The sequence below is a fragment of the Lactuca serriola genome, chromosome 5 (genome assembly GCF_051521515.1).
Source record: "Lactuca serriola cultivar US96UC23 chromosome 5, Lser_US96UC23_V15, whole genome shotgun sequence".
In the NCBI taxonomy this organism is placed as follows: domain Eukaryota; kingdom Viridiplantae; phylum Streptophyta; class Magnoliopsida; order Asterales; family Asteraceae; genus Lactuca; species Lactuca serriola.
In genome coordinates, this window is record NC_136412.1 from 313,811,592 (window position 1) to 313,833,383 (window position 21,792).

The 21,792-nt window shown below is 32.4% G+C and overlaps 4 protein-coding genes across 4 annotated transcripts; all 4 read right to left on the reverse strand.

Annotated features, from left to right (window-relative positions):
• Window positions 1–2,294: 2,294 nt before the first annotated feature.
• On the reverse strand, window positions 2,295–4,233 carry LOC145050797 (mannan endo-1,4-beta-mannosidase 4-like). The gene is made up of 5 exons (XM_078998991.1): window positions 3,919–4,233; window positions 3,524–3,721; window positions 3,286–3,408; window positions 2,903–3,105; window positions 2,295–2,691 (listed from the first exon to the last, which is right to left on the reverse strand). Exons 1-5 carry the CDS (start codon window positions 4,231–4,233, stop codon window positions 2,295–2,297), a joined length of 1,236 nt encoding a protein of 411 aa, XP_078855117.1.
• Window positions 4,234–7,442: 3,209 nt separating this feature from the next.
• On the reverse strand, window positions 7,443–9,381 carry LOC145050798 (mannan endo-1,4-beta-mannosidase 4-like). The gene is made up of 5 exons (XM_078998992.1): window positions 9,067–9,381; window positions 8,672–8,869; window positions 8,434–8,556; window positions 8,051–8,253; window positions 7,443–7,839 (listed from the first exon to the last, which is right to left on the reverse strand). The coding sequence occupies exons 1-5, from the start codon at window positions 9,379–9,381 to the stop codon at window positions 7,443–7,445; spliced, it is 1,236 nt and encodes a 411-aa protein (XP_078855118.1).
• A 3,209-nt stretch (window positions 9,382–12,590) lies between these two features.
• Window positions 12,591–14,529, reverse strand: LOC145050799 (mannan endo-1,4-beta-mannosidase 4-like). Its single transcript, XM_078998993.1, has 5 exons — window positions 14,215–14,529; window positions 13,820–14,017; window positions 13,582–13,704; window positions 13,199–13,401; window positions 12,591–12,987 (listed from the first exon to the last, which is right to left on the reverse strand). The coding sequence occupies exons 1-5, from the start codon at window positions 14,527–14,529 to the stop codon at window positions 12,591–12,593; spliced, it is 1,236 nt and encodes a 411-aa protein (XP_078855119.1).
• Window positions 14,530–17,738: 3,209 nt separating this feature from the next.
• On the reverse strand, window positions 17,739–19,676 carry LOC145050800 (mannan endo-1,4-beta-mannosidase 4-like). Its single transcript, XM_078998994.1, has 5 exons — window positions 19,362–19,676; window positions 18,968–19,165; window positions 18,730–18,852; window positions 18,347–18,549; window positions 17,739–18,135 (listed from the first exon to the last, which is right to left on the reverse strand). Exons 1-5 carry the CDS (start codon window positions 19,674–19,676, stop codon window positions 17,739–17,741), a joined length of 1,236 nt encoding a protein of 411 aa, XP_078855120.1.
• Window positions 19,677–21,792: the final 2,116 nt, after the last annotated feature.

Below are 21,792 nucleotides of genomic sequence, written 5' to 3' on the forward strand. Positions count from 1 at the left end.
ATGTCATGTTTTGTTTTCATGTAGTTAATGTAATAACAAGTGGTTGAGTAGCATGACATATAGCAAGTGGATGTATTGTAATCTAAACATAACTCGCTTTGCTTGTGTACGAGGTGTTCTCTGTTATAATAAAACATCCGATAGATGTTTGGGGTTCCAAAACCTATCATAATAGGCAATGTAACTGCTTAGAAGGAAATTCGATAGATCTTAAACCAATACTTTTAGAAGACTAGTGAGGAAACACTCCCTTATCATTTTTTATGTGTTCGTGCATCGATACTAAGTAGTGTATGATTACTCATTAATTAAAGTTTATTCAGACTACACTTGTACACATTACATATATTATAAATCTTTGGTGATAAATGCTAGATGTTTATAAAAATGACCCTCACCTTATATTAATTAATTTAATCGATATTAATGTTAATTATAAAGAAAATTATGAAAATTATAAATATAAAAATAAACAAACAATTGTTAGGTTTAAGACTGCATGCCTAAGATAAACATTGCACCAAAATGTCTACCCAATATTGATAAAGTGTATTTCAAAGGTATGACTAAAAAGTTTACAGTCGCTTGAGGGCCTAAGGCTTACAATGCACCAAAATTTATTCCCAATATTGATAAAGGATATTTCAAAGGTACGACTAAACCTTAAGTTTATAGTTGCTGATATAACCTTGCGATCGAAAATAAAGCAGGAATTTTTGAACTCCAGTTAATTTGAGTTCCCTATTATATAATCTTGTAGGCAAATGAGAAATAATCAGTTTAGTTCTTCTACGAGCCCAGTTGTATTAATCAATGATTTTACTTATTATATTGAGAAAACAACCTCATAATTGGAAAGGTTTCATGAAAAATGATCATCATAATTCTGAGTTTGCTGACATAAATATTCATATTATAGATTACAATAAAAGTAACATTTCTGCCAAGACCCTAATATATGTGTATTAATAATGATTTATGTATTTGTTTAAAAAAATTGGATTTTAGATTACCAAAAAATAACATTTGCGCCAAGACACCAACATATTTGTTAATTACTCCTTAAGACTATATTTTCTTCACCAGCATACGTAACTTAATCATTTATCTTATTTATTAGGAGTTTGATGTCAAAAATAACTTAAATAGTTTTGAATTGATCTTCTTTTGTTTGTTACAACATAGGTAATATTGGTTAAAACATGAATTAGTATTCTACAAATTATATTGAAATAGGTTTAGTGGCATATTAACAAGATGTTTTTTTTTTTTGGTTTAAATCACTTGGAAAAAGTCATCCAATAGCTTTATACATTCCCCCTGTCTCTCACACACAGACACACACATACATATACACACACACATTTCGGTCGGTATTAAGTAATGGTTTGTTTAAGTATCACAACTCCCACAAACATAATTTTAATTCAAAATCAAGATCTAAAGGCATAATAATCATTGGTATATCATGACTTATATCCTTTGTCAAGCAATATTAATAGGATAAGTATGCATTTCATGAAGAAAAGTCTAATTATTTTGAGATTTTTTTTGATAAAGTCCTAAATCTTTTTTTTTTGAATAGAATAAACCAGATCGTTTAACATTTTGCCCAAATTAAGGAAAAAGTTTTTTTAATTGGGAAAGACAGATTATATGATTTTCCCAAAATAACGAGACTTTTTTGTTAAAAAAAAAGATTTATGAATTTATCAAAAAAAAATTCCAAAATAATGAGACTTTTTAGTATAAAACTCGGGAAAATATTTGTTCATTTAAGTATCACCACCCCAAAGGCACAAGTGTAATACAAAATTTAGGTCAAAAATCTTGATATTTAATGATATATCATGACCTATATCCCTTATCAACTAATATTAATATTCCTCTCGTCGATGATCTGCGATCAAAAAGTGGTTTGAATACATATAAAAGGATTCACATATGTTGACGTGACTTGTGTGTTTGATAGACAAAATATTTATAACATTAAGAAAAGATAGACAAAAGCTAAGAAAACACATAAAAATACCTTACATATATTACCATATTTAGATAAAAAGGAAATGCATCAATTTTCCCACTTCGTCCAACAATACTGAGTTGAAGTTACCCGCGGTACAACATTACTAATAGGGTGGAACTATTTTGTTTCATGCAAAATGGTTGCTAGCTCTATCTTTATTTTCATTTCACTATTTAAACTTCACATTTTCTAAAGGTAAGTAACGCGGCAGAGAGAAATATCATTTTATCTCGAAAGGGATAATTATTTGTTCAGGAACCCAACATAATTATTTTTCAACAGCAACGGGAGAGAACTGTAGGTTGGTTGAAGAGTCGAGTGATGAAATTCTTTGAGACTGTATGGCAATTATTGCAGCAGTGGAGGGGTTTTGGTCAAAGAAAACTTGGTACCCGTCACCCCAGTTATCCATTCCTTCCGCCATGACTTGCCAAAAAGTTGTACCTGAACACGACCCCCGGTTTCTTGCACTTTCATAGGCCGTGTTGAATATCCCACCAAAGTACTCATCCCTTGCTTCTACGGTGTAACCTGAAGACCAAGAGGACTTGCCAAATTCTGCAATCAGTAAAGGTTTTCTCAAGATGGAATCACAATCCTCAATATGTGCATTAATCCATTTTTCAACAAATTTAGCTCGAGCTTCATCGCTAGCTCCCGGAACCCTAAGTCAAAAATCGAAATACCCACATATGTTATTCAATAAAATTAAATAACATAAAAGATTGTTTTAGTTATAAATAAGAAACATGCATTTCATGAAACATTTTTAGGATGCTAACTACGTTCGGGTGTTGGCTAGCGTGACATGCAAAGTATATATACGAACAAAAGCATTGTGATGGAGTTTATATGTCGGTATAGACTCGATCATACCATTGGTCGGGATACAGATGGATTGTAGCAAAATCCACATTGTTGACGCCGTTGTTTGTAATGAAGTCGGTCCCTACTTCATAGCCCGGATTGTTTTGCTTCTTTTCAGGCATTGATTCCCCATAAAACCCTTCAAGTCCGATTTCGAGAAGATGGTTCTTATCAATGGACTTTATTTCAGCTGCCATTTCTACTATCCATTCCTGCACAAAGAAGAGATACCGATGGTTATAGGTTATGCACCATATAGTTTAATAAAAAACCAGTTTCCTCTATGTACTCCTATCATTTGAAAGTAAAAAATTTCCTTCTTTCTAGATAATTGATTCGGGCATTTTCTCATATGAACAACTTAACTGTGAGAAAACAGAGAAAACAAGAACCTGTAGAAATTTCCCTGATAGATCAGACTGGCAGCGGGGTTCGTTCATTAGCTCCCATGCAAAGATGGTGGAATCATCCTTGTAGTCAACCCCGGTGATTGAGTTGCGTCTCGTAAGAATGGTCTGTAGCAAAACAGTATTTGCAACATGCTCAAATTTTTTGACAAAATGCACATACAGCTGTCGTAGAAAATTTTTGTGATATAATGGAAACATTGTTTCCCAAACATATATATACCTTCAATTGATTCTTATAATATCCTTTAACTACAACGTTAGTAAAGAAATCATCATCACTATTCAAGTATTGTCCCCCATGATCCCTTGCCCACTGAACATATTGTTTTTTACCTCCAAAATCATCCCAGTTATTAACCAAGCTGAGAATCAAGTGAATCCCATACTTTTTCGCTTCTGATATCACAAAATCCAATCCCTGGAATGAAAATGTGTGGATGGTTATCACAAGTAACATAAAACAGAGGTGTTAAAGTGTTTGTGATCTTGATTATTACTAACTTTTATTTCAATATGTCCGTGTCGATTTGTCGTATGGTTGATAAGATATTACTTTTTAATGTTTACAGATCATGTTGAATAAAAAATAGAGGCTAAAATAATAGATAAAGTTACCTTAAACATGTCCTCATTGTAAAAACCGGGAGAGGTTTGCAGGGGTTTGTTGCCACCATCACTAAAAGCCCATGTCCTAACCAGGTTCATTCCTATCTTGGAAGATTCTTGAAATGCATCTGTGACCTTCACCCTTGTAGATGGATCAGAAGCCATACACATTAACCAGTAGGCGTTAAAGCCATTAAAATACAACGGCTTTCCATTAACCATGAAATGATGTGTCCTTGTCTCCACAAAACTATCATTAATGGTTGACAGGTGGCATTTACCCTTGCAATCTCCTTTTAGAACTGCATTTCCTTTTCCTGGCATGGTTAACAAATCGCTAATCTTTAATAGTGGATATATGAAATAGGAAAGTTAGTAACCAATGTTTAGAGTAATGGATGGAAAGTAGTGTGTTTTCTCTTGTCTGCTTAGCTCGTCGAGAATTTATATCGCATGTCTTGTTACCAATCTAGTTGGAAGTGGGGACATCATCATATTTATTCTGTAACTTAACGATACATATGCATCATCATTCATAAGGAATGACAAGCGACTTTGCGATGCCCATGCACGGTGCCATACTTTTGGTTGTAAGACACACAAACATTTGTTACTCCAAATGAAAAAGCAAAAGAAAAAATGATACTGCTTTTTCAAATACTGTTGCAGGTATGTTATGTTTGGATACTAGATCCTTGTGCATAATCTGCCATTAAAAGATTAGCTTTTAGTCGAGTTCCAAACATAAAAAATATGTTGACCAAACGAATTGTATTTAGAGATTCGAAGATGGTACTAGATTCTTTTCAAATACTATAATATTTTGTTCCTCCATACATTAGAGACCACATGTGCTTGAAAAATAAATATATAAAAATAAAAAACAAAAAGCCCAAAATAAACGCACAAGTCGTTGCTTGTGCATGAAAAACTAGGTACATTTTGATTATTTATTTATTTATTTCTCCACTCTTCCAAACCATTTTGTCGTTTTTTCGGGTTCCTTTTTTCATACGTTGAAATCTAGGATGTGACTTTCTTACGTTAACGCATCACCATTCATGGGGCATTTGGTTTCCTTATTTGACTTTTTAACGTCATATAGCAAATATATATTAAATTTTATGTTGAATTTTCCTGTTGATAGTTTTTATCACGTGTATTCTCCAAATGGAATTTGTATCAAAGTAGATGTTATGTATGTTGCACACATCACTTTTGCATGTGAATTTATATTGATGATGTCATGTTTTGTTTTCATGTAGTTAATGTAATAACAAGTGGTTGAGTAGCATGACATATAGCAAGTGGATGTATTGTAATCTAAACATAACTCGCTTTGCTTGTGTACGAGGTGTTCTCTGTTATAATAAAACATCCGATAGATGTTTGGGGTTCCAAAACCTATCATAATAGGCAATGTAACTGCTTAGAAGGAAATTCGATAGATCTTAAACCAATACTTTTAGAAGACTAGTGAGGAAACACTCCCTTATCATTTTTTATGTGTTCGTGCATCGATACTAAGTAGTGTATGATTACTCATTAATTAAAGTTTATTCAGACTACACTTGTACACATTACATATATTATAAATCTTTGGTGATAAATGCTAGATGTTTATAAAAATGACCCTCACCTTATATTAATTAATTTAATCGATATTAATGTTAATTATAAAGAAAATTATGAAAATTATAAATATAAAAATAAACAAACAATTGTTAGGTTTAAGACTGCATGCCTAAGATAAACATTGCACCAAAATGTCTACCCAATATTGATAAAGTGTATTTCAAAGGTATGACTAAAAAGTTTACAGTCGCTTGAGGGCCTAAGGCTTACAATGCACCAAAATTTATTCCCAATATTGATAAAGGATATTTCAAAGGTACGACTAAACCTTAAGTTTATAGTTGCTGATATAACCTTGCGATCGAAAATAAAGCAGGAATTTTTGAACTCCAGTTAATTTGAGTTCCCTATTATATAATCTTGTAGGCAAATGAGAAATAATCAGTTTAGTTCTTCTACGAGCCCAGTTGTATTAATCAATGATTTTACTTATTATATTGAGAAAACAACCTCATAATTGGAAAGGTTTCATGAAAAATGATCATCATAATTCTGAGTTTGCTGACATAAATATTCATATTATAGATTACAATAAAAGTAACATTTCTGCCAAGACCCTAATATATGTGTATTAATAATGATTTATGTATTTGTTTAAAAAAATTGGATTTTAGATTACCAAAAAATAACATTTGCGCCAAGACACCAACATATGTGTTAATTACTCCTTAAGACTATATTTTCTTCACCAGCATACGTAACTTAATCATTTATCTTCTTTATTAGGAGTTTGATGTCAAAAATAACTTAAATAGTTTTGAATTGATCTTCTTTTGTTTGTTACAACATAGGTAATATTGGTTAAAACATGAATTAGTATTCTACAAATTATATTGAAATAGGTTTAGTGGCATATTAACAAGATGTTTTTTTTTTTGGTTTAAATCACTTGGAAAAAGTCATCCAATAGCTTTATACATTCCCCCTGTCTCTCACACACAGACACACACATACATATACACACACACATTTCGGTCGGTATTAAGTAATGGTTTGTTTAAGTATCACAACTCCCACAAACATAATTTTAATTCAAAATCAAGATCTAAAGGCATAATAATCATTGGTATATCATGACTTATATCCTTTGTCAAGCAATATTAATAGGATAAGTATGCATTTCATGCAGAAAGGTCTAATTATTTTGAGATTTTTTTTGATAAAGTCCTAAATCTTTTTTTTTGAATAGAATAAACCTGATCGTTTAACATTTTGCCCAAATTAAGTAAACAGTTTTTTTAATTGGGAAAGACAGATTATATGATTTTCCCAAAATAACGAGACTTTTTTGTTAAAAAAAAAGATTTATGAATTTATCAAAAAAAAATTCCAAAATAATGAGACTTTTTAGTATAAAACTCGGGAAAATATTTGTTCATTTAAGTATCACCACCCCAAAGGCACAAGTGTAATACAAAATTTAGGTCAAAAATCTTGATATTTAATGATATATCATGACCTATATCCCATATCAACTAATATTAATATTCCTCTCGTCGATGATCTGCGATCAAAAAGTGGTTTGAATACATATAAAAGGATTCACATATGTTGACGTGACTTGTGTGTTTGATAGACAAAATATTTATAACATTAAGAAAAGATAGACAAAAGCTAAGAAAACACATAAAAATACCTTACATATATTACCATATTTAGATAAAAAGGAAATGCATCAATTTTCCCACTTCGTCCAACAATACTGAGTTGAAGTTACCCGCGGTACAACATTACTAATAGGGTGGAACTATTTTGTTTCATGCAAAATGGTTGCTAGCTCTATCTTTATTTTCATTTCACTATTTAAACTTCACATTTTCTAAAGGTAAGTAACGCGGCAGAGAGAAATATCATTTTATCTCGAAAGGGATAATTATTTGTTCAGGAACCCAACATAATTATTTTTCAACAGCAACGGGAGAGAACTGTAGGTTGGTTGAAGAGTCGAGTGATGAAATTCTTTGAGACTGTATGGCAATTATTGCAGCAGTGGAGGGGTTTTGGTCAAAGAAAACTTGGTACCCGTCACCCCAGTTATCCATTCCTTCCGCCATGACTTGCCAAAAAGTTGTACCTGAACACGACCCCCGGTTTCTTGCACTTTCATAGGCCGTGTTGAATATCCCACCAAAGTACTCATCCCTTGCTTCTACGGTGTAACCTGAAGACCAAGAGGACTTGCCAAATTCTGCAATCAGTAAAGGTTTTCTCAAGATGGAATCACAATCCTCAATATGTGCATTAATCCATTTTTCAACAAATTTAGCTCGAGCTTCATCGCTAGCTCCCGGAACCCTAAGTCAAAAATCGAAATACCCACATATGTTATTCAATAAAATTAAATAACATAAAAGATTGTTTTAGTTATAAATAAGAAACATGCATTTCATGAAACATTTTTAGGATGCTAACTACGTTCGGGTGTTGGCTAGCGTGACATGCAAAGTATATATACGAACAAAAGCATTGTGATGGAGTTTATATGTCGGTATAGACTCGATCATACCATTGGTCGGGATACAGATGGATTGTAGCAAAATCCACATTGTTGACGCCGTTGTTTGTAATGAAGTCGGTCCCTACTTCATAGCCCGGATTGTTTTGCTTCTTTTCAGGCATTGATTCCCCATAAAACCCTTCAAGTCCGATTTCGAGAAGATGGTTCTTATCAATGGACTTTATTTCAGCTGCCATTTCTACTATCCATTCCTGCACAAAGAAGAGATACCGATGGTTATAGGTTATGCACCATATAGTTTAATAAAAAACCAGTTTCCTCTATGTACTCCTATCATTTGAAAGTAAAAGATTTCCTTCTTTCTAGATAATTGATTCGGGCATTTTCTCATATGAACAACTTAACTGTGAGAAAACAGAGAAAACAAGAACCTGTAGAAATTTCCCTGATAGATCAGACTGGCAGCGGGGTTCGTTCATTAGCTCCCATGCAAAGATGGTGGAATCATCCTTGTAGTCAACCCCGGTGATTGAGTTGCGTCTCGTAAGAATGGTCTGTAGCAAAACAGTATTTGCAACATGCTCAAATTTTTTGACAAAATGCACATACAGCTGTTGTAGAAAATTTTTGTGATATAATGGAAACATTGTTTCCCAAACATATATATACCTTCAAATGATTCTTATAATATCCTTTAACTACAACGTTAGTAAAGAAATCATCATCACTATTCAAGTATTGTCCCCCATGATCCCTTGCCCACTGAACATATTGTTTTTTACCTCCAAAATCATCCCAGTTATTAACCAAGCTGAGAATCAAGTGAATCCCATACTTTTTCGCTTCTGATATCACAAAATCCAATCCCTGGAATGAAAATGTGTGGATGGTTATCACAAGTAACATAAAACAGAGGTGTTAAAGTGTTTGTGATCTTGATTATTACTAACTTTTATTTCAATATGTCCGTGTCGATTTGTCGTATGGTTGATAAGATATTACTTTTTAATGTTTACAGATCATGTTGAATAAAAAATAGAGGCTAAAATAATAGATAAAGTTACCTTAAACATGTCCTCATTGTAAAAACCGGGAGAGGTTTGCAGGGGTTTGTTGCCACCATCACTAAAAGCCCATGTCCTAACCAGGTTCATTCCTATCTTGGAAGATTCTTGAAATGCATCTGTGACCTTCACCCTTGTAGATGGATCAGAAGCCATACACATTAACCAGTAGGCGTTAAAGCCATTAAAATACAACGGCTTTCCATTAACCATGAAATGATGTGTCCTTGTCTCCACAAAACTATCATTAATGGTTGACAGGTGGCATTTACCCTTGCAATCTCCTTTTAGAACTGCATTTCCTTTTCCTGGCATGGTTAACAAATCGCTAATCTTTAATAGTGGATATATGAAATAGGAAAGTTAGTAACCAATGTTTAGAGTAATGGATGGAAAGTAGTGTGTTTTCTCTTGTCTGCTTAGCTCGTCGAGAATTTATATCGCATGTCTTGTTACCAATCTAGTTGGAAGTGGGGACATCATCATATTTATTCTGTAACTTAACGATACATATGCATCATCATTCATAAGGAATGACAAGCGACTTTGCGATGCCCATGCACGGTGCCATACTTTTGGTTGTAAGACACACAAACATTTGTTACTCCAAATGAAAAAGCAAAAGAAAAAATGATACTGCTTTTTCAAATACTGTTGCAGGTATGTTATGTTTGGATACTAGATCCTTGTGCATAATCTGCCATTAAAAGATTAGCTTTTAGTCGAGTTCCAAACATAAAAAATATGTTGACCAAACGAATTGTATTTAGAGATTCGAAGATGGTACTAGATTCTTTTCAAATACTATAATATTTTGTTCCTCCATACATTAGAGACCACATGTGCTTGAAAAATAAATATATAAAAATAAAAAACAAAAAGCCCAAAATAAACGCACAAGTCGTTGCTTGTGCATGAAAAACTAGGTACATTTTGATTATTTATTTATTTATTTCTCCACTCTTCCAAACCATTTTGTCGTTTTTTCGGGTTCCTTTTTTCATACGTTGAAATCTAGGATGTGACTTTCTTACGTTAACGCATCACCATTCATGGGGCATTTGGTTTCCTTATTTGACTTTTTAACGTCATATAGCAAATATATATTAAATTTTATGTTGAATTTTCCTGTTGATAGTTTTTATCACGTGTATTCTCCAAATGGAATTTGTATCAAAGTAGATGTTATGTATGTTGCACACATCACTTTTGCATGTGAATTTATATTGATGATGTTATGTTTTGTTTTCATGTAGTTAATGTAATAACAAGTGGTTGAGTAGCATGACATATAGCAAGTGGATGTATTGTAATCTAAACATAACTCGCTTTGCTTGTGTACGAGGTGTTCTCTGTTATAATAAAACATCCGATAGATGTTTGGGGTTCCAAAACCTATCATAATAGGCAATGTAACTGCTTAGAAGGAAATTCGATAGATCTTAAACCAATACTTTTAGAAGACTAGTGAGGAAACACTCCCTTATCATTTTTTATGTGTTCGTGCATCGATACTAAGTAGTGTATGATTACTCATTAATTAAAGTTTATTCAGACTACACTTGTACACATTACATATATTATAAATCTTTGGTGATAAATGCTAGATGTTTATAAAAATGACCCTCACCTTATATTAATTAATTTAATCGATATTAATGTTAATTATAAAGAAAATTATGAAAATTATAAATATAAAAATAAACAAACAATTGTTAGGTTTAAGACTGCATGCCTAAGATAAACATTGCACCAAAATGTCTACCCAATATTGATAAAGTGTATTTCAAAGGTATGACTAAAAAGTTTACAGTCGCTTGAGGGCCTAAGGCTTACAATGCACCAAAATTTATTCCCAATATTGATAAAGGATATTTCAAAGGTACGACTAAACCTTAAGTTTATAGTTGCTGATATAACCTTGCGATCGAAAATAAAGCAGGAATTTTTGAACTCCAGTTAATTTGAGTTCCCTATTATATAATCTTGTAGGCAAATGAGAAATAATCAGTTTAGTTCTTCTACGAGCCCAGTTGTATTAATCAATGATTTTACTTATTATATTGAGAAAACAACCTCATAATTGGAAAGGTTTCATGAAAAATGATCATCATAATTCTGAGTTTGCTGACATAAATATTCATATTATAGATTACAATAAAAGTAACATTTCTGCCAAGACCCTAATATATGTGTATTAATAATGATTTATGTATTTGTTTAAAAAAATTGGATTTTAGATTACCAAAAAATAACATTTGCGCCAAGACACCAACATATGTGTTAATTACTCCTTAAGACTATATTTTCTTCACCAGCATACGTAACTTAATCATTTATCTTCTTTATTAGGAGTTTGATGTCAAAAATAACTTAAATAGTTTTGAATTGATCTTCTTTTGTTTGTTACAACATAGGTAATATTGGTTAAAACATGAATTAGTATTCTACAAATTATATTGAAATAGGTTTAGTGGCATATTAACAATATGTTTTTTTTTTTGGTTTAAATCACTTGGAAAAAGTCATCCAATAGCTTTATACATTCCCCCTGTCTCTCACACACAGACACACACATACATATACACACACACATTTCGGTCGGTATTAAGTAATGGTTTGTTTAAGTATCACAACTCCCACAAACATAATTTTAATTCAAAATCAAGATCTAAAGGCATAATAATCATTGGTATATCATGACTTATATCCTTTGTCAAGCAATATTAATAGGATAAGTATGCATTTCATGCAGAAAGGTCTAATTATTTTGAGATTTTTTTTGATAAAGTCCTAAATCTTTTTTTTTGAATAGAATAAACCTGATCGTTTAACATTTTGCCCAAATTAAGTAAACAGTTTTTTTAATTGGGAAAGACAGATTATATGATTTTCCCAAAATAACGAGACTTTTTTGTTAAAAAAAAAGATTTATGAATTTATCAAAAAAAAATTCCAAAATAATGAGACTTTTTAGTATAAAACTCGGGAAAATATTTGTTCATTTAAGTATCACCACCCCAAAGGCACAAGTGTAATACAAAATTTAGGTCAAAAATCTTGATATTTAATGATATATCATGACCTATATCCCATATCAACTAATATTAATATTCCTCTCGTCGATGATCTGCGATCAAAAAGTGGTTTGAATACATATAAAAGGATTCACATATGTTGACGTGACTTGTGTGTTTGATAGACAAAATATTTATAACATTAAGAAAAGATAGACAAAAGCTAAGAAAACACATAAAAATACCTTACATATATTACCATATTTAGATAAAAAGGAAATGCATCAATTTTCCCACTTCGTCCAACAATACTGAGTTGAAGTTACCCGCGGTACAACATTACTAATAGGGTGGAACTATTTTGTTTCATGCAAAATGGTTGCTAGCTCTATCTTTATTTTCATTTCACTATTTAAACTTCACATTTTCTAAAGGTAAGTAACGCGGCAGTGAGAAATATCATTTTATCTCGAAAGGGATAATTATTTGTTCAGGAACCCAACATAATTATTTTTCAACAGCAACGGGAAAGAACTGTAGGTTGGTTGAAGTGTCGAGTGATGAAATTCTTTGAGACTGTATGGCAATTATTGCAGCAGTGGAGGGGTTTTGGTCAAAGAAAACTTGGTACCCGTCACCCCAGTTATCCATTCCTTCCGCCATGACTTGCCAAAAAGTTGTACCTGAACACGACCCCCGGTTTCTTGCACTTTCATAGGCCGTGTTGAATATCCCACCAAAGTACTCATCCCTTGCTTCTACGGTGTAACCTGAAGACCAAGAGGACTTGCCAAATTCTGCAATCAGTAAAGGTTTTCTCAAGATGGAATCACAATCCTCAATATGTGCATTAATCCATTTTTCAACAAATTTAGCTCGAGCTTCATCGCTAGCTCCCGGAACCCTAAGTCAAAAATCGAAATACCCACATATGTTATTCAATAAAATTAAATAACATAAAAGATTGTTTTAGTTATAAATAAGAAACATGCATTTCATGAAACATTTTTAGGATGCTAACTACGTTCGGGTGTTGGCTAGCGTGACATGCAAAGTATATATACGAACAAAAGCATTGTGATGGAGTTTATATGTCGGTATAGACTCGATCATACCATTGGTCGGGATACAGATGGATTGTAGCAAAATCCACATTGTTGACGCCGTTGTTTGTAATGAAGTCGGTCCCTACTTCATAGCCCGGATTGTTTTGCTTCTTTTCAGGCATTGATTCCCCATAAAACCCTTCAAGTCCGATTTCGAGAAGATGGTTCTTATCAATGGACTTTATTTCAGCTGCCATTTCTACTATCCATTCCTGCACAAAGAAGAGATACCGATGGTTATAGGTTATGCACCATATAGTTTCATAAAAAACCAGTTTCCTCTATGTACTCCTATCATTTGAAAGTAAAAGATTTCCTTCTTTCTAGATAATTGATTCGGGCATTTTCTCATATGAACAACTTAACTGTGAGAAAACAGAGAAAACAAGAACCTGTAGAAATTTCCCTGATAGATCAGACTGGCAGCGGGGTTCGTTCATTAGCTCCCATGCAAAGATGGTGGAATCATCCTTGTAGTCAACCCCGGTGATTGAGTTGCGTCTCGTAAGAATGGTCTGTAGCAAAACAGTATTTGCAACATGCTCAAATTTTTTGACAAAATGCACATACAGCTGTTGTAGAAAATTTTTGTGATATAATGGAAACATTGTTTCCCAAACATATATATACCTTCAAATGATTCTTATAATATCCTTTAACTACAACGTTAGTAAAGAAATCATCATCACTATTCAAGTATTGTCCCCCATGATCCCTTGCCCACTGAACATATTGTTTTTTACCTCCAAAATCATCCCAGTTATTAACCAAGCTGAGAATCAAGTGAATCCCATACTTTTTCGCTTCTGATATCACAAAATCCAATCCCTGGAATGAAAATGTGTGGATGGTTATCACAAGTAACATAAAACAGAGGTGTTAAAGTGTTTGTGATCTTGATTATTACTAACTTTTATTTCAATATGTCCGTGTCGATTTGTCGTATGGTTGATAAGATATTACTTTTTAATGTTTACAGATCATGTTGAATAAAAAATAGAGGCTAAAATAATAGATAAAGTTACCTTAAACATGTCCTCATTGTAAAAACCGGGAGAGGTTTGCAGGGGTTTGTTGCCACCATCACTAAAAGCCCATGTCCTAACCAGGTTCATTCCTATCTTGGAAGATTCTTGAAATGCATCTGTGACCTTCACCCTTGTAGATGGATCAGAAGCCATACACATTAACCAGTAGGCGTTAAAGCCATTAAAATACAACGGCTTTCCATTAACCATGAAATGATGTGTCCTTGTCTCCACAAAACTATCATTAATGGTTGACAGGTGGCATTTACCCTTGCAATCTCCTTTTAGAACTGCATTTCCTTTTCCTGGCATGGTTAACAAATCGCTAATCTTTAATAGTGGATATATGAAATAGGAAAGTTAGTAACCAATGTTTAGAGTAATGGATGGAAAGTAGTGTGTTTTCTCTTGTCTGCTTAGCTCGTCGAGAATTTATATCGCATGTCTTGTTACCAATCTAGTTGGAAGTGGGGACATCATCATATTTATTCTGTAACTTAACGATACATATGCATCATCATTCATAAGGAATGACAAGCGACTTTGCGATGCCCATGCACGGTGCCATACTTTTGGTTGTAAGACACACAAACATTTGTTACTCCAAATGAAAAAGCAAAAGAAAAAATGATACTGCTTTTTCAAATACTGTTGCAGGTATGTTATGTTTGGATACTAGATCCTTGTGCATAATCTGCCATTAAAAGATTAGCTTTTAGTCGAGTTCCAAACATAAAAAATATGTTGACCAAACGAATTGTATTTAGAGATTCGAAGATGGTACTAGATTCTTTTCAAATACTATAATATTTTGTTCCTCCATACATTAGAGACCACATGTGCTTGAAAAATAAATATATAAAAATAAAAAACAAAAAGCCCAAAATAAACGCACAAGTCGTTGCTTGTGCATGAAAAACTAGGTACATTTTGATTATTTATTTATTTATTTCTCCACTCTTCCAAACCATTTTGTCGTTTTTTCGGGTTCCTTTTTTCATACGTTGAAATCTAGGATGTGACTTTCTTACGTTAACGCATCACCATTCATGGGGCATTTGGTTTCCTTATTTGACTTTTTAACGTCATATAGCAAATATATATTAAATTTTATGTTGAATTTTCCTGTTGATAGTTTTTATCACGTGTATTCTCCAAATGGAATTTGTATCAAAGTAGATGTTATGTATGTTGCACACATCACTTTTGCATGTGAATTTATATTGATGATGTCATGTTTTGTTTTCATGTAGTTAATGTAATAACAAGTGGTTGAGTAGCATGACATATAGCAAGTGGATGTATTGTAATCTAAACATAACTCGCTTTGCTTGTGTACGAGGTGTTCTCTGTTATAATAAAACATCCGATAGATGTTTGGGGTTCCAAAACCTATCATAATAGGCAATGTAACTGCTTAGAAGGAAATTCGATAGATCTTAAACCAATACTTTTAGAAGACTAGTGAGGAAACACTCCCTTATCATTTTTTATGTGTTCGTGCATCGATACTAAGTAGTGTATGATTACTCATTAATTAAAGTTTATTCAGACTACACTTGTACACATTACATATATTATAAATCTTTGGTGATAAATGCTAGATGTTTATAAAAATGACCCTCACCTTATATTAATTAATTTAATCGATATTAATGTTAATTATAAAGAAAATTATGAAAATTATAAATATAAAATTAAACAAACAATTGTTAGGTTTAAGACTGCATGCCTAAGATAAACATTGCACCAAAATGTCCACCCAATATTGATAAAGTGTATTTCAAAGGTATGACTAAAAAGTTTACAGTCGCTTGAGGGCCTAAGGCTTACAATGCACCAAAATTTATTCCCAATATTGATTAAGGATATTTCAAAGGCACGACTAAACCTTAAGTTTATAGTTGCTGATATAACCTTGCGATCGAAAATAAAGCAGGAATTTTTGAACTCCAGTTAATTTGAGTTCCCTATTATATAATCTTGTAGGCAAATGAGAAATAATCAGTTTAGTTCTTCTACGAGCCCAGTTGTATTAATCAATGATTTTACTTATTATATTGAGAAAACAACCTCATAATTGGAAAGGTTTCATGAAAAATGATCATCATAATTCTGAGTTTGCTGACATAAATATTCATATTATAGATTACAATAAAAGTAACATTTCTGCCAAGACCCTAATATATGTGTATTAATAATGATTTATGTATTTGTTTAAAAAAATTGGATTTTAGATTACCAAAAAATAACATTTGCGCCAAGACACCAACATATGTGTTAATTACTCCTTAAGACTATATTTTCTTCACCAGCATACGTAACTTAATCATTTATCTTCTTTATTAGGAGTTTGATGTCAAAAATAACTTAAATAGTTTTGAATTGATCTTCTTTTGTTTGTTACAACATAGGTAATATTGGTTAAAACATGAATTAGTATTCTACAAATTATATTGAAATAGGTTTAGTGGCATATTAACAAGATGTTTTTTTTTTGGTTTAAATCACTTGGAAAAAGTCATCCAATAGCTTTATACATTCCCCCTGTCTCTCACACACAGACACACACATACATATACACACACACACATTTCGGTCGGTATTAAGTAATGGTTTGTTTAAGTATCACAACTCCCACAAACATAATTTTAATTCAAAATCAAGATCTAAAGGCATAATAATCATTGGTATATCATGACTTATATCCTTTGTCAAGCAATATTAATAGGATAAGTATGCATTTCATGCAGAAAGGTCTAATTATTTTGAGATTTTTTTTGATAAAGTCCTAAATCTTTTTTTTTGAATAGAATAAACCTGATCGTTTAACATTTTGCCCAAATTAAGGAAAAAGTTTTTTAATTGGGAAAGACAGATTATATGATTTTCCCAAAATAACGAGACTTTTTTTAAAAAAAAAAAGATTTATGAATTTATCAAAAAAAAATTCCAAAATAATGAGACTTTTTAGTATAAAACTCGGGAAAATATTTGTTCATTTAAGTATCACCACCCCAAAGGCACAAGTGTAATACAAAATTTAGGTCAAAAATCTTGATATTTAATGATATATCATGACCTATATCCCTTATCAACTAATATTAATATTCCTCTCGTCGATGATCTGCGATCAAAAAGTGGTTTGAATACATATAAAAGGATTCACATATGTTGACGTGACTTGTGTGTTTGATAGACAAAATATTTATAACATTAAGAAAAGATAGACAAAAGCTAAGAAAACACATAAAAATACCTTACATATATTACCATATTTAGATAAAAAGGAAATGCATCAATTTTCCCACTTCGTCCAACAATACTGAGTTGAAGTTACCCGCGGTACAACATTACTAATAGGGTGGAACTATTTTGTTTCATGCAAAATGGTTGCTACCTCTATCTTTATTTTCATTTCACTATTTAAACTTCACATTTTCTAAAGGTAAGTAACGCGGCAGAGAGAAATATCATTTTATCTCGAAAGGGATAATTATTTGTTCAGGAACCCAACATAATTATTTTTCAACAGCAACGGGAGAGAACTGTAGGTTGGTTGAAGAGTCGAGTGATGAAATTCTTTGAGACTGTATGGCAATTATTGCAGCAGTGGAGGGGTTTTGGTCAAAGAAAACTTGGTACCCGTCACCCCAGTTATCCATTCCTTCCGCCATGACTTGCCAAAAAGTTGTACCTGAACACGACCCCCGGTTTCTTGCACTTTCATAGGCCGTGTTGAATATCCCACCAAAGTACTCATCCCTTGCTTCTACGGTGTAACCTGAAGACCAAGAGGGCTTGCCAAATTCTGCAATCAGTAAAGGTTTTCTCAAGATGGAATCACAATCCTCAATATGTGCATTAATCCATTTTTCAACAAATTTAGCTCGAGCTTCATCGCTAGCTCCCGGAACCCTAAGTCAAAAATCGAAATACCCACATATGTTATTCAATAAAATTAAATAACATAAAAGATTGTTTTAGTTATAAATAAGAAACATGCATTTCATGAAACATTTTTAGGATGCTAACTACGTTCGGGTGTTGGCTAGCGTGACATGCAAAGTATATATACGAACAAAAGCATTGTGATGGAGTTTATATGTCGGTATAGACTCGATCATACCATTGGTCGGGATACAGATGGATTGTAGCAAAATCCACATTGTTGACGCCGTTGTTTGTAATGAAGTCGGTCCCTACTTCATAGCCCGGATTGTTTTGCTTCTTTTCAGGCATTGATTCCCCATAAAACCCTTCAAGTCCGATTTCGAGAAGATGGTTCTTATCAATGGACTTTATTTCAGCTGCCATTTCTACTATCCATTCCTGCACAAAGAAGAGATACCGATGGTTATAGGTTATGCACCATATAGTTTCATAAAAAACCAGTTTCCTCTATGTACTCCTATCATTTGAAAGTAAAAGATTTCCTTCTTTCTAGATAATTGATTCGGGCATTTTCTCATATGAACAACTTAACTGTGAGAAAACAGAGAAAACAAGAACCTGTAGAAATTTCCCTGATAGATCAGACTGGCAGCGGGGTTCGTTCATTAGCTCCCATGCAAAGATGGTGGAATCATCCTTGTAGTCAACCCCGGTGATTGAGTTGCGTCTCGTAAGAATGGTCTGTAGCAAAACAGTATTTGCAACATGCTCAAATTTTTTGACAAAATGCACATACAGCTGTTGTAGAAAATTTTTGTGATATAATGGAAACATTGTTTCCCAAACATATATATACCTTCAAATGATTCTTATAATATCCTTTAACTACAACGTTAGTAAAGAAATCATCATCACTATTCAAGTATTGTCCCCCATGATCCCTTGCCCACTGAACATATTGTTTTTTACCTCCAAAATCATCCCAGTTATTAACCAAGCTGAGAATCAAGTGAATCCCATACTTTTTCGCTTCTGATATCACAAAATCCAATCCCTGGAATGAAAATGTGTGGATGGTTATCACAAGTAACATAAAACAGAGGTGTTAAAGTGTTTGTGATCTTGATTATTACTAACTTTTATTTCAATATGTCCGTGTCGATTTGTCGTATGGTTGATAAGATATTACTTTTTAATGTTTACAGATCATGTTGAATAAAAATAGAGGCTAAAATAATAGATAAAGTTACCTTAAACATGTCCTCATTGTAAAAACCGGGAGAGGTTTGCAGGGGTTTGTTGCCACCATCAATAAAAGCCCAAATCCTAACCAGGTTCATTCCTATCTTGGAAGATTCTTGAAATGCATCTGTGACCTTCACCCTTGTAGATGGATCAGAAGCCATACACATTAACCAGTAGGCGTTAAAGCCATTAAAATACAACGGCTTTCCATTAACCATGAAATGATGTGTCCTTGTCTCCACAAAACTATCATTAATGGTTGACAGGTGGCATTTACCCTTGCAATCTCCTTTTAGAACTGCATTTCCTTTTCCTGGCATGGTTAACAAATCGCTAATCTTTAATAGTGGATATATGAAATAGGAAAGTTAGTAACCAATGTTTAGAGTAATGGATGGAAAGTAGTGTGTTTTCTCTTGTCTGCTTAGCTCGTCGAGAATTTATATCGCATGTCTTGTTACCAATCTAGTTGGAAGTGGGGACATCATCATATTTATTCTGTAACTTAACGATACATATGCATCATCATTCATAAGGAATGACAAGCGACTTTGCGATGCCCATGCACGGTGCCATACTTTTGGTTGTAAGACACACAAACATTTGTTACTCCAAATGAAAAAGCAAAAGAAAAAATGATACTGCTTTTTCAAATACTGTTGCAGGTATTTTATGTTTGGATACTAGATCCTTGTGCATAATCTGCCATTAAAAGATTAGCTTTTAGTCGAGTTCCAAACATAAAAAATATGTTGACCAAACGAATTGTATTTAGAGATTCGAAGATGGTACTAGATTCTTTTCAAATACTATAATATTTTGTTCCTCCATACATTAGAGACCACATGTGCTTGAAAAATAAATATATAAAAATAAAAAACAAAAAGCCCAAAATAAACGCACAAGTCGTTGCTTGTGCATGAAAAACTAGGTACATTTTAATTATTTATTTATTTATTTCTCCACTCTTCCAAACCATTTTGTCGTTTTTTCGGGTTCCTTTTTTCATACGTTGAAATCTAGGATGTGACTTTCTTACGTTAACGCATCACCATTCATGGGGTATTTGGTTTCCTTATTTGACTTTTTAACGTCATATAGCAAATATATATTAAATTTTATGTTGAATTTTCCTGTTGATAGTTTTTATCACGTGTATTCTCCAAATGGAATTTGTATCAAAGTAGATGTTATGTATGTTGCACACATCACTTTTGCATGTGAATTTATATTGATGATGTCATGTTTTGTTTTCATGTAGTTAATGTAATAACAAGTGGTTGAGTAGCATGACATATAGCAAGTGGATGTATTGTAATCTAAACATAACTCGCTTTGCTTGTGTACGAGGTGTTCTCTGTTATAATAAAACATCCGATAGATGTTTGGGGTTCCAAAACCTATCATAATAGGCAATGTAACTGCTTAGAAGGAAATTCGATAGATCTTAAACCAATACTTTTAGAAGACTAGTGAGGAAACACTCCCTTATCATTTTTTATGTGTTCGTGCATCGATACTAAGTAGTGTATGATTACTCATTAATTAAAGTTTATTCAGACTACACTTGTACACATTACATATATTATAAATCTTTGGTGATAAATGCTAGATGTTTATAAAAATGACCCTCACCTTATATTAATTAATTTAATCGATATTAATGTTAATTATAAAGAAAATTATGAAAATTATAAATATAAAATTAAACAAACAATTGTTAGGTTTAAGACTGCATGCCTAAGATAAACATTGCACCAAAATGTCTACCCAATATTGATAAAGTGTATTTCAAAGGTATGACTAAAAAGTTTACAGTCGCTTGAGGGCCTAAGGCTTACAATGCACCAAAATTTATTCCCAATATTGATAAAGGATATTTCAAAGGTACGACTAAACCTTAAGTTTATAGTTGCTGATATAACCTTGCGATCGAAAATAAAGCAGGAATTTTTGAACTCCAGTTAATTTGAGTTCCCTATTATATAATCTTGTAGGCAAATGAGAAATAATCAGTTTAGTTCTTCTACGAGCCCAGTTGTATTAATCAATGATTTTACTTATTATATTGAGAAAACAACCTCATAATTGGAAAGGTTTCATGAAAAATGATCATCATAATTCTGAGTTTGCTGACATAAATATTCATATTATAGATTACAATAAAAGTAACATTTCTGCCAAGACCCTAATATATGTGTATTAATAATGATTTATGTATTTGTTTAAAAAAATTGGATTTTAGATTACCAAAAAATAACATTTGCGCCAAGACACCAACATATTTGTTAATTACTCCTTAAGACTATATTTTCTTCACCAGCATACGTAACTTAATCATTTATCTTCTTTATTAGGAGTTTGATGTCAAAAATAACTTAAATAGTTTTGAATTGATCTTCTTTTGTTTGTTACAACATAGGTAATATTGGTTAA

Coding starts and splice junctions, on each gene's coding strand:
- LOC145050800 (XM_078998994.1), bottom strand. CDS start 19,676: ATGCCAGGAAAAGGAAATGCAGTTCTAAAAGGAGATTGCAAGGGTAAA. Junction 19,166..19,361: donor ACAATGAGGACATGTTTAAG/GTAACTTTATCT, acceptor TTTTCATTCCAG/GGATTGGATTTTGTGATATC. Junction 18,136..18,346: donor CATCTGTATCCCGACCAATG/GTATGATCGAGT, acceptor TTTTTGACTTAG/GGTTCCGGGAGCTAGCGATG.
- LOC145050799 (XM_078998993.1), bottom strand. CDS start 14,529: ATGCCAGGAAAAGGAAATGCAGTTCTAAAAGGAGATTGCAAGGGTAAA. Junction 14,018..14,214: donor ACAATGAGGACATGTTTAAG/GTAACTTTATCT, acceptor TTTTCATTCCAG/GGATTGGATTTTGTGATATC. Junction 13,705..13,819: donor ATTATAAGAATCATTTGAAG/GTATATATATGT, acceptor GTTTTGCTACAG/ACCATTCTTACGAGACGCAA.
- LOC145050798 (XM_078998992.1), bottom strand. CDS start 9,381: ATGCCAGGAAAAGGAAATGCAGTTCTAAAAGGAGATTGCAAGGGTAAA. Junction 8,557..8,671: donor ATTATAAGAATCATTTGAAG/GTATATATATGT, acceptor GTTTTGCTACAG/ACCATTCTTACGAGACGCAA. Junction 8,254..8,433: donor TATCAGGGAAATTTCTACAG/GTTCTTGTTTTC, acceptor TTCTTTGTGCAG/GAATGGATAGTAGAAATGGC.
- LOC145050797 (XM_078998991.1), bottom strand. CDS start 4,233: ATGCCAGGAAAAGGAAATGCAGTTCTAAAAGGAGATTGCAAGGGTAAA. Junction 3,722..3,918: donor ACAATGAGGACATGTTTAAG/GTAACTTTATCT, acceptor TTTTCATTCCAG/GGATTGGATTTTGTGATATC. Junction 3,106..3,285: donor TATCAGGGAAATTTCTACAG/GTTCTTGTTTTC, acceptor TTCTTTGTGCAG/GAATGGATAGTAGAAATGGC.